Raw genomic sequence first — 20,513 nt, forward strand, 5'->3', positions numbered from 1 at the left:
CCGGGTTGGAGGGCGCTCGGGGGCGGCTGCCGCGGCCCGGGTGGAGCCTCGGTTTGAATCCGCCGCGTCCGGGCGGGCGTTGGGGAGGGCGGGCAGGGCGCGTGCGCGCTGAAGGGAGCGCTCGGGGCGGGCGGAAAGGGCGGAGCGGGGGCAGCGCTGAGGGAAAGCCGGGCGGGAAGGGCGGGAGCGTTGAGGGGTATACGGGGTACCATGTTGGGCACTTCAGGAGGTTGTGGGCCAGGTGAGGGTCAGTCTCTTCTCCCAGGCAGCCAGTGATAGGACAAGGGGATATGGTCTCAAGCTGCGCCATGGGAGGCTCAGGTTGGACTTCAGGAGGAATTTCTTCATGGAAAAGGCGTTCTGGCCATTGGAAGGGGCTGCCCAGGGAGGTTTGGAGTCCTCATCTCTGGAGGTGTCCAAGGAACGACTGGACATGGCACTCGGTGCTGTGGTCTGGGTGACAAAAGGGGATCAGTCATAGGTTCGGCACGATCTCGGAGGTCTTTTCCAACCTTTGACTATAATTCTGTGAGTCTGGAGGGACTAGGAGGAAGGGCGTGAGGCGGGAGCTCTGGGGGGAGCGGGAGTGTGGAAGGTGTTGTCGTTTTTAGGAGCTCTGTGAACAAAGACACAGAGTTCACCTTAGAAACAAGGCGTTGTTTATTCAGCGCAGCGTGTGAGGAGGACGTTCCCACTCATCAGCTTGCCGAGGGGTAAAAAGTTACATCTGTTATACAGTAAAGTTCACGTGAACACGCCCGCTTACTGCATATTCTCCGCCCACCTAATGCACATTTATTTGGGTGATGTAATCTTAACGCACGGCTTGAAACAAGCTCTTTCCTTCACTAGGCAAACTTCTCTCGTACAAGTAATTTCACATAAGTTACGTTTACAAAAGGCGAGAAAAAGCCTGAAAGTCATAAAGGACAGCGGGAGGGGAAGGGAAGGGAAGGGAAGGGAAGGGAAGGGAAGGGAAGGGAAGGGAAGGGAAGGGAAGGGCGGAAGGTGGGGGCTGCTGAGGGAAGCAGGGCAGGAAGGCCAGGAGGGGGGAAGAGAGGCGGGATCACCGAGAAGAGCGGCAAGGAAGGGCGGAAGGCGGGACTGCTGAGGGGAACGGAAGGAAGGCGGAATTGCTGAGGGGAACGGTCAGGGAAGGGAAAGCGGGATCCCTGAGGGGGGCGGTAGGGGAGGCCAGGTCGCTGAGGGCAGCCGAGCGCGAAGGGAGGCGGGATCGCTGAGGGGAGCGGCAAAGACGGCGGAATTGCTGAGGGGAACGGGAAGGAAAGGTGGGATTGCTGAGGGGAACGGGAAGGAAAGGTGGGATTGCTGAGGGGAACGGGAAGGAAAGGCGGAAGGCGGGATTGCCGAGGGGATCGGTCAGGGAACCGGGCGGGAGGGGAAAGCGGGATCCCTGAGGGAGGCCAGGTCGCTGAGGAGAGCCGGACGCGCAGGGAGGCGGGATCGCTGAGGAGAGCCGGAACGAAACGCGGAATGCTGAGCGGAGCCGGGTGAGAAGGAGCCGGGATCGCTGAAGGCAGCGGGAAGGGAAGGCCGGGTCGCTGAGGGGAGCGGGAAAGAAGGGCGGAAGGCGGAATTGCTGAGGGAGCCGGGCGGGATCTCTCTGAGGCAGCGTCCTCAGCCCCCCGCTCTGGTTCCGCCCCTGAGGACTTCACTCCCTCCAGAGAATTGTGATAGATAGCATCGACCAACAACTGTCTCACTATTTATTACTTGGTTGTATAAATTCAGTTTATTTCAGCATTTAACAGAAGACAAAGCCCTCAATAAAAATTCAGTTTTCAACATACACATGCTCATGCTGGTGTGTCTTCTATAGGACATTGTTACCCATTACTGCTTTTTTTTCTCTTGGGGTAGGGATGGAGATAATTAAACAGTTTACACTGATCCCAAGCTATTTTTTTTTCTTTTTAGCCACAAATGTAAAGGTTTATTTTACTGAGGACAGGCTGCTTATCTCTCCAAGGAAGGAATCAGCAGAATGTCTTGCTTTTCCACAATTCCTTGATACATAAAAGCTCACAGTTCCCTCTGTTCTTTATCCCCAAAATTCTGAAGAGCTTATAAACAGATTAACATACAAACGAGTTAAAGAAGGACTGTGTTAAAGCAGGGATACAATCCAATCTGTGTCCAGCAGAACTAAGGAGAACAGAAATGTACAAAAGCAGCGCTACAGCATATTATTGAAATTGCTTAGTACAAGAATGTATCTTTTTAGTATTTTAGCAGAAAAGCATGGTGAGGGTGGAAACGTGGCACTAATTCCCCCAGGCAAACCATAGAAAAAGGAGGAAGAAAATGTTCAAAAGCCCTGCTTCATAAGGAATTTTTAATGTCAATAATTAAGAGATTAAAAACAAACCAAAAGAGACACTTCTGAGCCCAAAAGCTCAAAACCTGGGGTTTTTCATGTTTGCTAGCTGCTCCAAACCACACAAATGCTTGTTCTAGACTTTAAGCGTGGGGTTGTCTTGCCTAACAACCTCTGCAGTAAACAGAATTACAACATGTGACATAAGAAAAGGGAAAAAACCTGAAACTGCACAATCAGACATAGAAAAAAAACATACTACCGATCCCCATGCCTGTGAAGAGTATTTAAACCTGGCATTCAGAAGTTTCTTTTATTGTTTAAACCACATCATGGGAATGACCTGAGGTTTGTGCAGGCAACTGAAACCCCTCCTGAGGTCTCCACTAGTTTATTGATTAAAAGATAAAGTTTCTGCTGCATGTTTTCAGGGCAGAGGAAAGAAGGTCAGAAGAAAGTTTCTTTCTGGAGCCTACTACACCACCCAGTGCTACAGGCAGTCACCGGTCCAAACTTAGCATAACATTTCAGAAAGCTGTGGGACGATCACAAGTCAGTTTCATCATCAGGAAGCAAGGTTGCTCTTCTCAGTTTATTAAGCAAACACCCCAGAGTAAAGAGGCTGATATCCACTTTCTTCTTTCTTGCAAGTAAGCACACAGACACTCAGCATGCCGAAGAACTGGAAAAGAGGGAATGCACAAGGGACTTAGCCCTGCTGTGTTTCTGTTTCAGTTGTCAGGCTAAACACCCACACAGTGGATGACTTCATCATATGAAAAAAAACTCATTTAAAAATACATCTGCATAAAGTGTTATTTTTGCATACCAATTCCCAGTAATAGTTCCGGGTGGAGTGTCTCCTCTCTGGTTTGTTGCATTAATTAATACATTCACATTAATTACTAGTTATCTTGCCATGGGGAAAATTTCAGTGAAAGGCTAGGATTGTTTGGGGATGAGTTCTCTGAACTATTTAAGCACACCTTTGGACAAGGAGTGCCAGGAATGGCTTCCCAGGGCCAGAGGGCAGAGACAGATGGGATATTGAGGAGTTGCTGGCTGGGAGGGTGGGCAGGCCCTGGCCCAGGGTGCCCAGAGCAGCTGTGGCTGCCCCTGGATCCCTGGCAGTGTCCCAGGCCAGGCTGGACGGGGCTTGGAGCAGCCTGGGACAGTGGAAGGTGTCCCTGCACATGGCAGGGGTGGCGCTGGGTGGGCTTTAAGGTCCCTTAACACCCAAACCATCCTGGGATACTGTGACTATGATAAAATGGATTCCACATTGAATTTCCATCCCAAATCCCCTACTGTCTTTTGAATCCCTGCCATCATTGTGAGGCAGATGAAATGGAAATAGTGGGTAAAATACAAGTGAGGAACAGAGGACTGAGTCTCCTCCAGAGGCAGAAGAAAGCTGTAGGCTGTTAGGACAGTGAAGATGAAGAAGACCTGAGGTCCAAGGGCAAGCTACTATTTTCCGTAAGGGAAGAGACAGGAGCATTTACCTTTACGATGGCAAACCCCAGGATTACAAGCATGGCATAGCTGATAACGCTCTGCAGCCCAGACTCCAGCTCCTGTGCACAGCCCTGCCGTGAAAGAGAGAGGTAAAAACATGTAAAAAGGTGTTCATCCAGATGGAAGTTTTTATTATTTCCCCCCAGCTCTCCCAAGGCAGCGGGGCCTGGTAAGGCCTGTCTAATCAGCACTGCAGGTCTGAGGAACTCCATTCTTGTCTTGCAGACCTGATGGCTCATTTCCTCCTGCATGAGGAGAGGCACTGACAAACTGCAATTTACTGACATTTGCTGCATCTGAATTTCCTCTGGCTCTGGTCATTTAAATAAGAGCCCAAAACTCAGAGCCAGAATGGCCAACAATGGTATCTATAAAAATCAGCTTAGGGCTTATGTCCCAGACTGGAGAACTCGGTATGGAGTTTGGAATCACAGAGTGGTTTGGGTTGGAAGGGACTTTAAAGATCATTCAGCTCCACTCCCCTGCCACAGGCAGGGACACCTTCCACTGTCCCAGGCTGCTCCAAGCCCCGTCCAACCTGGCCTTGGGCACTTTCAGGGGTCCAGGGGCAGCCACAGCTGCTCTGGGCACCCTGGGCCAGGGCCTCCCTATCCTCATATCTGATCTACACTGATCCTCTTCTAGCTTAAAACCATTACTCCTTGTCCTGTTACAACAGGCCCTGCTAAAATGTTTGACCTCATCTTCCTTACAGGCAAACTTGAGGCCCTGACAGGGGTCTGAGGTGTCCCTGGACCCTTCTCTTGTGCAGGTGAGCAGCCCCAGCCGTGCCAGGCTCCAGGGCAGAGGGGCTCCAGCCCTCAGAGCATTGTCATCCTCCAGATTCAGTGAGGTCAATCCCAGATGAGTTGTTCCCCTGCCCCAGATCTGTTTAAACAACCACAGCTATATCCCTAAACTGTGCCTGGCGTGCTTCCCTCCATGGTTCCACCTGGCTGAAAATGAACACGGCCCGGCTGTGACCCCGAGCCCCTCATCCTCACCCGTGTGTTGAGTTTCTGCAGCTGATCCAGGTGCCCAGTGCAGTTCTTGGCCTCTTGCTGGCAGCAGCTCTGAGGAACACTGTTGTTCCCAGTGGAATTAAACCACTGGGTGGTTGTCCAGTCGCTGTAGTTCTTAACCCCACAGCATTGAAGCTACCAAACACAGGACAGCGACACAGTAGTTACTGTTACATGACATTATACATATGTATTACTAGTTACATTATATATATAATATATGTTCATATATATGAATGCTCGTGGTGAGTTAAACTTCTCTTAGGCATAGCCAGAGCTGCCAGTAGTTTGCAGCAGATTTACAAGCAGCGGTGCTTCAGGAAAACAATCACAGATGTAATAAATCAATCTCCACACATTATTACATCCCTCTTAGTTTATTCTTTGTGACAGCTCCAACAGGAAGGTGACAAGTTGCAGGGTAGAGTCTTCCATCATCTCACTATTTTATGGTGTGGTGTTCTCAGCAGCAGCTATTCCTGTGCACTTATTTGCTGTGATGCAAATGTCACTCACATCAATCACATCCCCGGCATCATGAATGTCACACCCGCAGCCTGAACACACCAGCTCTGCAAAGTGAGGAGCAACCTCAGCTGCCTTGGAGAATTGGATGCTAAACACAGAGCCGAGCTCCAGGATACTGCCCCACTCATCCTCTCCCCACCTTTCCCAGCCTAAATTCCTTGTTTTTTTCCGTTCTTTTCCAAACAATGCCTAAATATTTTCTTACCTGTTCTTGCAAGTAATCCACAACTGTAGACTCTGGGTTTTTGCCATCATACTTCTCAAAGACAGAGCGCATTGTACCTTGCACATCAGTTTTTACCTGTTTAGACAGAGAAAAACAATGCAGATGGTTTTAATGTGAGAGCTGAATATTTTATCTGCTGGTAGAAACTGCAAAAGATCTGTATCTCAAATAAGTCGGGGAGGAAATAAGAAATAAGAAAAATCAAGCAATGTTTTAGACAAAATTCAGGTGGCCCTTAGCCAGAATCATGTTCCTGGGTAGAAGCTTGCTGCCCTTGATGGAAAAGCCCTCCTTTGGGAGCATCAACAACTGTTTAATCCAGCTCAGAGACTGTTGTGATATCTGCCAGGTACTTTATATATTCACTGTGTTCCCAGCAAAGACATTCCCATCCCCATTTGCTCTGCATGTTGCAGGACAGTGGATGAAGTAAAAAACCAAACAGATAAATTGGAATGATCAGACAACGTGAGATCTGTTCTTTACTTTTATGTTGGGACAGAGATGCTAAAAATTCTTAACTTACCTTTTCCCTGTAAACAAATCCCAAGACAAAAGCGGACACTTCTGCAATGAAGATAACCAGGATAATGGCCAAGAACTGAAAATAAAAGAGAGAAGCAGTAAGAGAAAATCCCACAGCACTTGAATTCAACTGCACAATACATATTAATTTACAGCAGTAAGTGATCGTTATCTCTTATTGCCTCTCCAATCAAAATAGTTCCCAGAAGATAATTTAGAATCGAGAAGCTGTGGCTGCCTCGCCCCTGGAATTGTTCAAGGCCAGGTTGGACGGGGTTTGGAGCAACCTGGTTGTATTGGTTGGTCTAGTGGAAGCTCTCCCTGCCCGTGGAAAAGGGTTTGGAACTGGATGAGCTTTAAGGTCCTGTCCAACCCAAGCGTTTCGAGGATTGCTGTGCATGGCTGGGATGATGACTGTGGCTCCACAGGCTCTGTGCCTGATCCTGAACACTGCCACGGTGTGACCTGTGTGAAGAGCCTATGGAACACTTCACAAGGTGGATGTCAAAGGGGAGAGCGCACAGATAAACCAGCAGCTGAGTCAGGTACGTTGTGCACTCCTTGTTGGCTCACATTGCCTTCAGGGCATGACCTGAGGCATGAAGCTACTCTAAGTGAACCTTTCTGGATTTCTAAAAGTAATTCTGTGAGCAGTCAAGGCACGAGGATTAAAGTCTGCAGAAACACTGATACACATCTGGTTTGCTTGCTTAGAAACTCATATTTCCTCCTGTTCCTTCACCACCTCACTCCTCAAAACTTGCTCCCGCGCTCATCTTCCCCGCGCCAGATGGGGCGGATCAGGGCGTCCTAGCTGCAAGGTGACTCGCCCAAACCAGCAGCGCTTATCACCACGACCTTTGCCTGTGTTCGCCTCCCGAGGTCCGGCCGAGCAGCTCCCCTGCCGGCGGGAGGCAGGCGACACCCGCGGACGGTGGCAGCGGCCCCGCAGTGACACTCACCAGCCCCAGGCCGACCCGAGACTCGCGGAAGGTGGCGCAGCAGCCGATCAGCCCGATGATGAACATCACCACGGCCACGCAAATTATGATCACGGCTGGCAGCAGAGCGTACTTGTCCTGCAGAAAGTTGTCGTAGCTCTTGTAGGTGTTGATGACGTACGCCCCAACATAGCTGAGGCCTGCAGCTGCCGCCTGAAATGCAGTAAGGAAAAGTGATTAGCAGATATTTATTAAGCCTCTGATCTGGAAACTAATCATGGATTGTTTTCTAATAGAGATTTTAGAAATAATGGCTACAGCGTGCAAAGAACTAGATGGAAAAAAACGCTGAATCTGAAACTATTACCTAATCTAGGCATCAAAACTTGAACACAGAGAAGGCAAAATTCACTGTATAACTCCCTTGCTAATAAGGCACCACAGGAACTCAGGTGAAAGGCTGGTGTCTGTAGACTTGCATCAGTGTCTTTGCAGAATGCCAAGTTCACACTACATCCCACCTAGGGCTGCATTAGCAGGAATCAGATCACCACAAGGTTGTTTTTTTTTGTTTGTTTGTTTGTTTTTTTTAAAACCTTATCCTTTACATTCTCATTAACCACTAAGGCAGGCACAAATGTACCTAGTCTCAGCAAAACAGTCTCTCCTTTTCCTGGAGGAAACTCTCTAAAATAATCTCTCTCCCAGAAGAATGTTTTGCTGACTGAGGCCAAGGTAGAGCGCACCAGTGGCAGCTGCCCTGGAGACCAAAGACTTTTCCCCGCTGGACTGGGTATAGCCCTGGAAACAACACCAAAAGGCTCAGCCATGCCCTTGCTGATGGCACAAAAAAAATCTCTCAAGAGCCAGGATGGCTCATCCATGCTCTGTAATCCTGCAGCACAAGCAGAAGGAAGCACCCCTCGTATTCACATTCTGGAAACTTGAAGGAAACCATCCAGATTGTTTTCAACAGGTCACAGCAGGATTTCATCACGCAGCCTTGGAGCAGTTTGTTACCTCCCTGTAACAAACTGCACTGTACGTTCTAATTAATCAAACACTCCTCATGCTGGAGCTGGGACTTGCTAATTCCTTGACTTTGGCTCTTTCCCCTCCAGCCAGGTCTGCCGCCTGCCCTTCAATTACCTCCAAGTGCAGGAGCATCCTTTGTTTCAGACAGCTCCCATCCCATAATCCTGCATTCCTGGATGCTGTCTGTACCCCAGAATTACTGGGGTCAGATGCACCAAGTGATGAAGCCAGACACTCAGTACAGGACCTGCAAGGTCCTGCTGCACTGGGGCTCAGATACAGCAGGTCCTCTGCAAAGTGGGATATCAGGAAAAGGAATAGGGTTGCCAATTCTTAATTCTCAGGTTGTTTGTTTTTCTTCTCTACATGCACTGGGTTTTCAAATATGCTAATGATGAAAGTGGTTGCTAAAGCTTCCTTTAATTTTTCCTCTCTTTGAGGGAAATGTCTTTCCTATTTCCCTGTCTACAGGTGTAGGGTGACCATGACTTTTTCCTGTCACCCCTTTTTAGGGATGCAGGGAAAGGATGAGACCACTTTATCTCAAAGGGCATCGCTGCCTTCTCACTTCACCACAGGAGTGAGGAGTTGAGCAGGAGCAACCTCACCTTCTGCCTCAACACTCTGTTTCTGAACTGAAAGCGGGACAGGAAAAGTCCTTGAAATGGCAGCAGCAGTAAAGTATCTAACAATGGGCCCCTGGCTGGGTAATAATCAACACAGACTCCATGTATTCACAGAAGGCTGATAATTTAATTTATTAAGAAACACGTTGCTTTTTTATACCCTAGTTTGCTACAGGTGGAATTGATTGGTCCTCCAATCCAAACACCATCACCATTGGCTAATTAAGAAACCACCCTTTGGTAAACAAATCTCCATAACACATTCCACATGTTCAAAACAACCGGTGCAGCAAATGAAGATAAGAATTGTTTCTCATTTTTTTCTCTGATCTTCTCACAGCCTTTCCCAGGCATGGCTCTGGGAAAGTTGTTTGTTCCTCTCTGTGGCCAGAGAGCTGCTGCCCCTATTAGTAAAGGTGGAGGTGGGGACTTGTCACCTCCATCCTCCTTTGCCTTCAGCTGCACAAAAAGAATGAAGGTGCATGACCCAAAAAGTGTATCCTGTATTTCTGGCCTGGAAAGCTGGATGCACGTGTCTGTCCACCTATTCTCTGCTCTGAGACAGCATCGTCTGGGCAAGGACAGTCACAGAGGGGAAAGCAAAGTTGTGCCAGGGTCTCACCACCACCATCACAACCACAGGGAATGATTCCTTCCCAATATCCCGTCTCACTCCACCCTCTCGCAATGGGAAGCCATTCCACCTTGTCCTGTCACTCCAGTGTATTTTCCAAAGTCCCCCTCCACCATGGTGAAGAAACATTCTTCATTTTTCATCCATACTTCATTTTCCATCCATTTCCAGTGGGCTCAAAAGGCAATGCAAAGGAAGCAGCACAGGACATGCTAAAGAACAAAGCTCCCCAGCTGTGGGGAGCTAAGAAAGACCTTGCTGCAAGTAAAAGGCTGCCAAGAATTAAGAAAAAAAAATAAATTATGAAGCCAATTCACAAAAGGCTCCTAAAGCCAGGACCAGCAAAGCTCCATGACTGCAAGACAAAACCAGAAGGTCTAGTGTTAAGTTCAAGGACCTCAAATAGAAAGCACTTTCACAGTGGGTGTTATTGCAATACTCAGGATTGTCAGAGACAAAGCACAACCAGCAAGAAGTTTACTAAAATTTCCAAGCTTCTGCTTTCAAGCAGAAAAAGGAAGCGTAATGAGGCAAAACCAGAAGTCTTTGGGAAAAGACTTAAAGGAAGATGACCTTTTTCCCCCACAGGTACTGCTACAACTTCACCCATGCTTTTTAATTCAGTGGGAAAAATCCTGAAGCCTTGAAGAGCAGGGTCACTTAGGAATAGAAGGCATCACAGATAATGGCCTCTTCCCTGATTTTTGCAGGTGAGTCCCAGAGACAAGCATAGATGAAAGCATAGATGAAAAATACTTCAGAACTTAAATCAGAACTCTTCCCTTGAGCCTTTCCAGAGTTCAAGGAAAATTCAAAATCTGGTGGAGGGATTTGTTTCACCCCAACATCACAAAATGTACAGCCCATTCCTAGATCTAAGATGAGATGTACTAAGATGTACTTCTCTAGAAGGACAAGTCCTTTGTATTGCAAAACATGGATCTCAAAGTATGTCTGATTAGGTTTCTGTTGGGTCTCAAAAAATAAACAATCACACAAACATAAAGGCCAGTTTGGGCAATTACTTTTGAGGAGGAATAGGTCAAATACCTCCTTTTCCACGATTAGTCAGTCACCTCCTCAAACCCATCCAAAATGACACACAATGATGCTGGGATTATGCCAAGAAATACACATTTTGTCACACTTTTTGCTGCTCTCCTGCTTGTCAGCGTGCTTGCAGCCTGGCCCAGTACCCAGCAGGCTCACATAATGTGGCACAAACCCTGGCACGGGCAGCCCAGGGTGACTCAGGGTGGATCCGGGAGAAGCAGCTCCCCTGGGCCACCCAGAGCCAGCACAACACCCACCCCTGACCCTGCCCTGCCCTCGCCGCCCCCGCTGACTCACCGGCCGCCAGGAAACTGCTCCTGTTTCTTTACAGTGCTGGTGACTTCCTCAAGACAAGACGACGAGATGAGGCAAAAGGAAATTTTGCAAGAAAACCCCTTTCCACAGCTGGGCAACAGAGCTGCAGCAGCTCTGCTGCCTCGCCCCCACGGCTTGCACCCTTCAGGGACCTAGCGCCAGCATCACTCAATTTTTCATACCCCACACCCTTGACAGAAAGCAGAAGAACTATTTGAGTGTGAAAAAGTGAACTCCTCGTGGCTGAGAGAGAAGAAAGCTGAGCTGTGACAGTCAGCAGACTTTCCCAGGCTGAGGTTTGGGCAGGGCCTGGGCTCACCAAGCCCTTCCATGCCCAGCTGAGCCAGGGAAGCAGGTGCACAGAGGACAAACACAACACGGGGGGAGGACTCTCAGTCACATAACACACACAGCACCGTGAATATTCACTCCTGCCCATGAAACAGAACCCTGCACTGTCTCACTGATGAAGAACAGGACAGCTGCTGGAAATCACTAATTTTATGTATTTTTTAAAATGCAACAAGCCTCTTTGTGTTCCACTCTTTTTATATGCTGATGACCAAAAGTCCCTACCCTTTTCAGGAGGCTTTTAGCCATGCAAATACTTCATGCCACTTAATCACAGACATAGAAGGGGCTGCTTAAAGCTTCCTCTATACCACTGCTCTGAAATACATGCAAATGTTATATATATATATGTATATATATATATATATATATATATATATATATACACATATATCTTTTTTTTTTTTCTATCAGTGAGGCAGAACAGGTGCTTTTCCACCTTTACTTCTGTGTTTTCACAAGCCAACCTTATGTGACGGCTGAGAACAGAGGTTAGTGTTCGTTCACAGTTATCAGCACAGGCTTCTTTGTCCCCTGCCAAACCCAGATAAGGTACAGCGAAGGAGCCAAACTACCAACTGTGATGTTAAAAGGCAGTGTGTGCTGCTTGGAGGATTTGGGGTACTTTTTAAAAGGTTTCTCCCAGCATCCTCCTATTTCAGAGTGTTGATTCTATGACTTGATCTGTTACTGCAAACTGGTACAAGACTTTATTTTGAAAAGGCTGGAAAATTAAAAATACAGAGTAACAAAGCTGTAGTGTTAAAAGGAGAAACTTAAGAACAGGGTGAATTCCGAATTCACCCCGTGTGTCCAGCAAGATGCAGCCTCTGTACAGTAAAAAACTGAGGCTATGAGACTTACAGACATTTCTTCTTTGTCCAATGGGACTTTCCCAGGGCCAGCACTAATATCCACCACAGCAGAAAACTCAGGCTAGCTGGATTTTTCCTATATCATTAACTTTCTATAGGGAAAGAGATAAGAGAAATAATACCATTTTTCATGACACAGTAAGAGAGGCTGTCTTCCACAGCAAACAACTTCAAATACAAACTGGAAGAACTATGAATAGCCCCACAATCCCTTTCTGAACCACTGCCACCTAACTCATCATTAGACAGTCATCTCACAGAGCTGCCTCAGTTAATTTTAAGGCTCAAATCCCACTTTTTTTTTTACCAGTATCTTTGCATAGTCAGATGAAAATTGTTACTTCAATTATTACTTTGCCAATTATAATTAGTACTACTGTGCTGCCCCCATGTCTCTCATATCTAGAGTCAGCCCCCAGCGACACTGGCCTCAGTTACAGCTGCCCATCCTCTCTTAACATAGAAGACACTCCATGTCTTTGTTTTTTGGCTTTTTTTCTTTGTATAAGAAGTGGTTTTGATTTACCTTGACAGGTAAATCTTCTTCTCAAAAGATTTTGCACATATCCTCCATAAATAATGTATTTTATTACCCAACAGCCAGCTTGCATGGCAAAGAGAATTACTATCTGGCTCCCTTGCTGATTTATTGTACTACAAGATTTATTCTTCCCATTCACTGCCACAGTTTCAAATCCTCCCTGGCTGCTGCACTACTCCATTTTCCGGGAGGCAAAAGGTTTTCTAAAGATTTTAGAGAAAAAGAAAGACACTGAGCACTTTTGAGAAAGCTTTCCTCACTTTATCCTCATTTCAACAAGTTTTAAACTCCCCTTGGCCCACACGGACCAGGCACTTCCCAGAACTGAGGGTCTCTTGCCCGAGGCAAAGCTGGTTTCTCCCAGCAATGAGAGCGACCCCAGCTCAGCACCTCCCATCCCACGTGCACAACTTTCTCTCCCTTTTCCATCCTGGATTTAGAACTCTGCCAGCTGGAAGGGACCTCCTGGCTTCAGCTACCGTTTCCTACCCTGCTTACGGTATTAATTTCTCTAAATGATAAATCAGGTACTGCCACATTTGTGTTCTCTGGCTTCACCCAGGACAGTGTGTGACCGTGCTTGGTCACCATTGCAGTGAAAAAGGTTTCTGATGTTCAGAGGGACCATCCTGTGCTTCAGCTTGTGCTCACTGGCCCTGTCACTGGGCACTGACAGCATCATCTGGGCAAGCACAGGCGAGCCAGCAAAGCTGCTGTGCCAGGATACCTGTGCCAGGGCCTGCCCACCCTCCCAGCCAGCAATTCCTAATTGCCAAGAGCCCAAAATCTGTGCCTGCCCTCTGGCAGTGGGAGCCATTGCCTGGGTGCTGTCCCTGCAGGCCTTGTCCCCAGTCCCTGGGCAGCTCTGCTGGAGCCCCTGGAGGCCCTGGCAGGGGCTCTGAGGTGTCCCTGGAGCTTCTCTTGTGCAGCTCAACAGCCCCAGCTGTGCCAGGCTGGCTCCAGAGCAGAGGGGCTCCAGCCCTGGCAGCAGCTCCGTGGCCTCCTCTGCACTGGCTGCAGCAGCTCCAGCTCCTTGTGCTGCTGGAGCCAGGGCTGGAGGCAGGATGGGGTCTCCTGTTGGCACACAAACTTGCTGTGTTCCCTCAGATCTTCACATTGTGAAAACACTGATTTACAAAATAATAAAAACCACTGAACTCAGCAAGCTGGCTTTGGATTGGAGGAAAAAGCACCAAAGCTGTGAGCTCCAACAGGCTGCCCTTGATTCCAGCAGCACCAACAACCCCAGGAGAGAACTTCTGCCAGTCTCATGCCAGTCATTACCCTCAAACTAAAACCTTCAAATCAGTTTCCTCAGGTGAGCTACAGAGGTGGGACAGAACCCAGACTATTGTTCTGAGCCAAGTTATACCAAGCCACAGCAGACTCATCAAGGTCTGTTACACCCAAATATTCAGCTGGGATTTACAGCTGTGGGGCATGTTTCAGCCTGCCCTTAAAACACACCTCAGGCTGCTTGCTGGGTATGGTGGGAAGCGCTTGCTTTTTCCTTTTCTTCCTCAAATGAAAACAATGAGCAGCTGCCAAAGGGCTCTGAAAACCTATGTCTCTCTTTCAGGAGAAAAAAATCCCCAAACCTAAACCCACATTTTCTTGCAGTTTACATGCTGCAAAACCACACACTCAGAGGGGATTCTGGGTGTAGTGGGCTTGTTTTCAAGCTATACTAAGGAAAGGTCCACCCTAAGTGTTGTTTCAGCACGCTGCCTTCTTTTCTCCAAGCCTAATTCCAAGGTTATTTTTCCATCCCTAAAAGCCAGCATATACCTAAAAAGCACAAATGGTGGGATGCCCTCACAGAGACACTGTACAGAAGTGCAAAGCAAGGAATCCTGCCCCAGTTCCTAATGCTTAAACCCCTGCCTTGGGACTATGGTGCTGCTGTTAATCACAATCACAGAGGCAACGGGACCAGGAGGAGGAGAAACCCATTTTCACTTGTCAGAACCCCCATTTCCACTTGTATTCTCCCCAAATACACAAACTGCAGGGCATGATTTGCAGGGACTGTAACTTCAGCTGAGCATGGATTGATTTATCAGCCAGTGCCAGGCTGTTTTGGATCTGAGCAGCCTGTCTGGACACAAAACACCCTATAGTTCAATATTTGCCTTCTGAACCACCCCAATTTCTCAATCAGCTGCTCCAGGCTCAGACACTGGACGCTGCAACTAAACCAAGGTGCACCTAAATCACAGCAGAGCTAATCCTAAATCTTGCTACAGAGGTACCAAAATGAGCCATTGTAATTACCACATGCACTTTCCACAACATGGAACCACAGAATCCCAGAAGGGTTTGGGTGGGAAGGACCTGTAAAACTTACCCAGCTCCACCTCCTGCCATGGGCAGGTGTTGTTGTTCTATTTCTAGAGTCCCATACTGTTGTTGTCGGATTTCTAAAGTCCATACCTCCTCCGTGTGTTCTCATGGCTGCAGATCTTCACAGCACAGACTCCTCTTCTGCATGTTTTTCTCTCTCAGGTCAGGGCTCCTCCAAGGCTCTCCCACCCCCTTTTATCCCAGTTATCTTCCTTGGTCACAGCTGCAGCCCAGTTAAGGACATTGCAGCTGCAACCCATCAAGGACAACCGGGACCTCCCGGGGCAAAGCCTCTGTACACAGATATTCAAATACAATACATGCATTTTTTCTAGGACTCGAAGCCTCTACTATAGGCAGGGACTCCTTCCACTGTCCCAGGGTGCTCCAAGCCCTGTCCAGCCTGGTCTGGAACAGTTCTGCTTCTCTGGGCAACCTATGCCAGTGCCTCACCACCCTCACAGGAACAATTCCTTCCTGATATCTACCCTGAATTTCCCCTCTTTTCAGTGTGAAGCCATTCTCCCATCACCACAGCTCCTGATGAAGAATCTCTCTATGGTTTCTTGCAGCCCCTGTCAGACATGGGAAGGCTGATTTCCACATGGCCTTCACACATCTTCCTCATCTCCAGGCTGACCACCCCCACCTTCTCAGCCTGTCAAACTGTGGTTTTGGTGACCTTTGAAGAGACCAAAGTGCTCTTGGGGATGGATACACAGCCTGGCCATCCAGGGGTCCCTTCATAGCCACAGGGACCCTCTGGCTGAGGTTGCTCCCTGGAATCTGCATCACTGTCCCAACACCTCCCCTGTGCTGACCACACAGCACCAGCACCTTCATTTTAATTTAGTCTGTGAGGCCCCTACACAATACAGCAAAGCCCATTTTCCTGAAAACCAGTTCAGTTCTGCTTCCTGATTTTGGGGAGAACGATTTTAAACAAGGAACAACTTTACCCTTTCCAGGCACACTCAAAAGGATCACACCAAAGTGCCCAGGCATCTGCCCCATCCTGTGACAAATGCATCATGTGGCTGCTCTGCTCTCACCATTCAGAAACGAGCTGGAAATTATAGAATGGCTGGGGTTGGAAGGGACCTTAAAAATCACCATGGTTCCAACGCCCAAGGAACCCTCCCACCACCTTCCCCTTCCCTTCCTCAATGTAACCTTTGCTATTCAATACATTTTTCATTAAAAGTATCCAGTACATTGTTCATTACAAGTATCCAGATTCCTCTCTGGCTGAGGCTCCAGAGCAAGCATTCCCAAAGTACTCATTACTGGCATGAGTGATTTTAAACCATTCACACATGCAGGAATTTTTCTGGTGGGTAAGTTTAAACCTCCAAATCACTAAAAATCATTTAAAGTGAACCACAGCAATATAGTGATTCCTTGAGCAACCTGTTCTAGTGGAAGGTGGTCCTGCCCATGGCAGGGGGCTGCACTTCTTGCCTGCAGATCAAATGCTGCTCTCTCAAATCCCCTGGTCCTGCTGAAGTCCCCTGGGCAGGAATTTGTCCATATGCTTCTCCGTGCTGTTGGACAAGTCAAGCAAGGAAGCTGGGGAAGTGCCCACCTCTGCTTAGAAGTGAATGGGAAATCTGGGGAAACAGGATTTTCACTGCAGAAACACCTAAGGCAGCCCTCTGGTGATTAATCAGAATATCTCGCATTGGAGGGGACCCACAGGGAGGGTGGAAATCCAGCTCCTAGTCCTCAGGACCACCAGTGGGCGCCAAACCCCCTCTGAAGGCAGAGACCTGCTCAGTGACAATGAAACCGAAGGTGACAGGGGCAAGGTGCTGCATGCTTTGGGGTTAAAAGCGACTGGAAGGTGCTTACTGCACATTACACAGAAATACTGGAGCACGAAGCTTCCATCTAGTTTTAACATTCTCAGTTTCTTCCCTTGGACCAGGAAGTGAATCCCAGCATTCCACCTCTCTCCTTCAAAAGGAGCCCATCACATCTCACCCAGCAAAGCCTCCTCAAATGACATTTCCAAGAACATCATGGTCTGCTCTGACCCTTCCTCTCCCTCTTTTGGGACCCATGAGATAAACCTGCATCCCCAGTCTTCACCTGGAGCAGGCCAGCACCCACTTACCAAAACTATCACTCACTTGCACCTAATTGGTAGGTGCTCAAGAGCAGAATAGGAGGTGGGAAGAACTCCCACAGCCTGAAGCACCACCCCTGGTAGCCTTATAATTAAATAATCTTTAATCACCGAGTTTTTGGGGGAGTTATGCATAAATCCATAATCGGCAGAATGACCTGCACGTACAATGCTGAGCCTGGTGCTTAGGAGAAAAGCTGTTTTTTCACCTCATTTAGGAAGCTCGATTTGTCATTGTGGAAGATCTGACTTCCTTCACTCTGCATGATAACAATCAGATAGCCAAAAGAGACTTTTTTGCCTTTTTAGGATATTCCTAAGTAATAATTTCTGTCAAAGAGCTACATCTGCACCATCTGCTGACTACGCAGGTGGTGAATTATTTTCCATAATCACTTCTGAGCTGGGAAAGATCTGCAGCATGCAATGTCTGGACATGAATTACTCCTTGGAAAAGGGCTCTGATGTTCTTGGCAAATCCTGTTTTCACAATCATCTGGAGCCTTGTACTTACAGAGCCCTGACTGTTAGAAATGTTCTGCAGGAGCATAAAAGAATCAGTCCCTCCATCTCCACCCTCCTAAACCAGAATTCCAGGTTCTGCAGTTCTGCTGCTGGAATGTGATTACCACACATAATGGTGGCAGCAGCATCTAAATGCCACAGGTACCAGACTGCACTGCTCTTACTGGGATGAAAAACAACCCAAAGGGCTGCTCTGGGTCACCCCAAATTCAGAGGCCAGAGAGGTGCACAAGGATCATTACTGACCGTCCATGGAAGAAGATGACCAATCACAACTAGAGAGTGCTCCTACAGCAGAAGGAAAAGCACCAGAGACATTTTTAGGAGGATATAAGGCTGTTTCATTTCCAAAAAGCCAAGCAATGATGCTAACCTGAGGCACACCTGTTCTGAGGCTCAGGGGCTTTCCACCATACAAACAGAGGGATGCTGCGATGTTTCTCTGTGGCTACTTCAAAAAAAAACAAACCAGAAGAAAATCGCCACAAACCAAGCAGACACAGTGAGACCGTGTCACCTGGTGTGCAGCAGTGACTCAACTGCAGCTCCATTTGTGCCAGTGGCTCAGGAGCTACATGGAGCACATGCAGCAATAAACTGTGCTGGGCCTCATAAAGGAGGCACAGGATGGAGGGGACGAGCTCCTCACCACAGCCAGCAGCAAGTCATGTTTTTACAAAACGGCACCACACCCCACGAGGCCCCAGGGATTAATTCGAGCAGGATTCCTTGTTTTGCCTTATTTTTTCTCTCCTCATGTAGCCTCTCTCTTTGGAAACCTCTGGCTCTTCTCTTCAGGAAGAGCTCCTGCTTCACCCAGAGCAAGGGGCACTGCCACACTGAGCCCGGCCCGGCCGAGCAGCTCCAGGCCCCGGCTGTTTCCGGCAGGTTGGGGCATCCCTGGAAAAGCCCCATCTGGAAAACACCCAGGTGCTACAGAGCAGCCGTGAACCCCCAGCCCACGGCCCGACACCCCTGAGCTCTGACATGGCCCTTCCTACAGCAGCACACAAGTCCCAGGGTGGTCCACAGTGATGGTGGGGGTTTTCCAAACTTCCCCATGCAGGGAGAATGCCCCAGCCGGGTTACCAGAACAACCCCCAGCTCTTCTGAACAGCCACCAGCCCCCGCTGTCACTGTCACGAGGCAGCCATGCAAAGAGCCACCGATGCCGACACCCCCAGACCAACGCGGGTTAGACTAAAAGGTATACAAACCACCCTCATTTTCTCACTTGCTTGTAAATAATTATCGCGGAAGGGATTTGGAAAGCCGTAACTGTGCCAAGGACACAGCTGGAACAAAGTTCTCAGCAGTTTTCCTCCCCAAAAGTATCCTCGCCCCAAACACGGAGCAGAGCCCTTGTACAATGCCCTCGCCTTGCGGCTTCATTTCCCTCCGATCACAAAACGTGGCTGTAGACTGCTTTAACTAAAAACACTACTAAAAAACCGGGTACATTAAAAATACGCCACAAAGAAAAAAACGAACAAAAAAAGTAACAAACTCTGACCTTATTTTTTTTTTCTTAGAAACGTAACCCCCTAAATCTCCTTGTTCTTTCAAAACACGTAATTAGGCGTTGCTACAGAAATGTACGAGCACACAGAGCTAAGCTCCATGCCCGGATGGCGGGCACGTCCCGCAGCAGCGAGTCCCCCTGCCAGACCCCGTCCCGCCCGGCCCGGGACAGCCCCGCGGTACCCAGAAGGCGAGGCTCAGCAGCAGCAGCACGGTCTTGGAGGTGATGACTCCGCAGTCCATGTCCGCGCAGCTCTGGGGCTGTGCCGCCGCCGCACCGGCCCCGGCTCCCCGCGGGGCCGCCCCCGGCCCGCCCCAGCCCTGCCCTGCCCTGCCCTGCCCACCCACGGGACGCGTTTCCCCGTGGCCGAGCCGGCAGATTTCCAAGCAGGGGGTGGGGAGTGCCGGGAACAAATGTCAAGGCAAATTATTGGTGATTCAGCGTGGTTTGGGATTTTTTGGTGCTTTTTTTTCTTTGTTTTTCCCAAAACTTCTGAAACTTTACAGCGAAGTTACACTAAGCCCTGTGAAAAGCTCTCACTGCAGCACAAAGGTTTACATCAGATTTGCCTTCCAGGGTTGCTAACCCACAGCTATCTCCCCTTCATCCAGCCTGTCTATTTTAGTCTATCTGAAGCCAATCTTCCCAATCACATGCTCCACTGAACAGCAGGAATATGTGGATCAGTGGTGAAAACACATGGATCCGTGCTGAGTTAACAACTGGATTCGGTGCCCCGGGCTGAGCCCCAGCGTGGGCAGCAGGGCAGGGGGGATCCTGCCCCTGTGCCCCTGGGCTCAGGTGAGAGCCCACCTGCAGAGCTGCCCCAGCCCTGGCTCCAGCAGCACAAGGAGCTGGAGCTGCTGCAGCCAGTGCAGAGGAGGCCACGGAACTGCTGCCAGGGCTGGAGCCCCTCTGCTCTGGAGCCAGGCTGGCACAGCTGGGGCTGTTGAGCTGCACAAGAGAAGGCTCCAGGGACACCTCAGAGCCCCTGCCAGGGCCTCCAGGGGCTCCAGCAGAGCTGCACAGGGACTGGGGACAAGGCCTGCAGGGACAGCACCCAGGCAATGGCTCCCATTGCCAGAGGGCAGGCACAGATTTTGGGCTTTGGCAATTAGGAATTGCTGGCTGGGAGGGTGGGCAGGCCCTGGCCCAGGGTGCCCAGAGCAGCTGTGGCTGCCCCTGGATCCCTGGCAGTGTCCCAGGCCAGGCTGGATGGGGCTTGGAGCAGCCTGGGACAGTGGAAGTTGTCCCTGCCCATGGCAGGGGTGGAATGAGATGGTGTTGAAGGTTCCTTTCAACCTGAACCATTCTGTGACTCCACAACACAGGTTTGGACACAGAATACATCCCAAACGCTGGAATGTGAGGCTGAGCAGGTACAGGGAGAGGTACTGGAATTCAGTGACTGCAGAGAGCTGCAAATGTTGCTTTATTCTCACCAGCCAAGCCTCGTGCTTTTACAAA

At 49.0% G+C, this 20,513-nt stretch overlaps 1 protein-coding gene across 1 annotated transcript; it reads right to left on the reverse strand.

Moving 5' to 3' along the window:
* Positions 1 to 1,734: 1,734 nt before the first annotated feature.
* LOC136568966 (tetraspanin-36-like) lies at positions 1,735 to 19,322 on the reverse strand. Its single transcript, XM_066569212.1, has 7 exons — positions 19,229 to 19,322; positions 7,120 to 7,311; positions 6,159 to 6,233; positions 5,612 to 5,707; positions 4,861 to 5,013; positions 3,844 to 3,927; positions 1,735 to 3,020 (listed from the first exon to the last, which is right to left on the reverse strand). Exons 1-7 carry the CDS (start codon positions 19,286 to 19,288, stop codon positions 2,934 to 2,936), a joined length of 747 nt encoding a protein of 248 aa, XP_066425309.1. The 5' UTR covers positions 19,289 to 19,322; the 3' UTR covers positions 1,735 to 2,933.
* Positions 19,323 to 20,513: the final 1,191 nt, after the last annotated feature.

The sequence above is a fragment of the Molothrus aeneus genome, chromosome Z, assembly GCF_037042795.1.
Source record: "Molothrus aeneus isolate 106 chromosome Z, BPBGC_Maene_1.0, whole genome shotgun sequence".
In the NCBI taxonomy this organism is placed as follows: Eukaryota; Metazoa; Chordata; class Aves; order Passeriformes; family Icteridae; genus Molothrus; species Molothrus aeneus.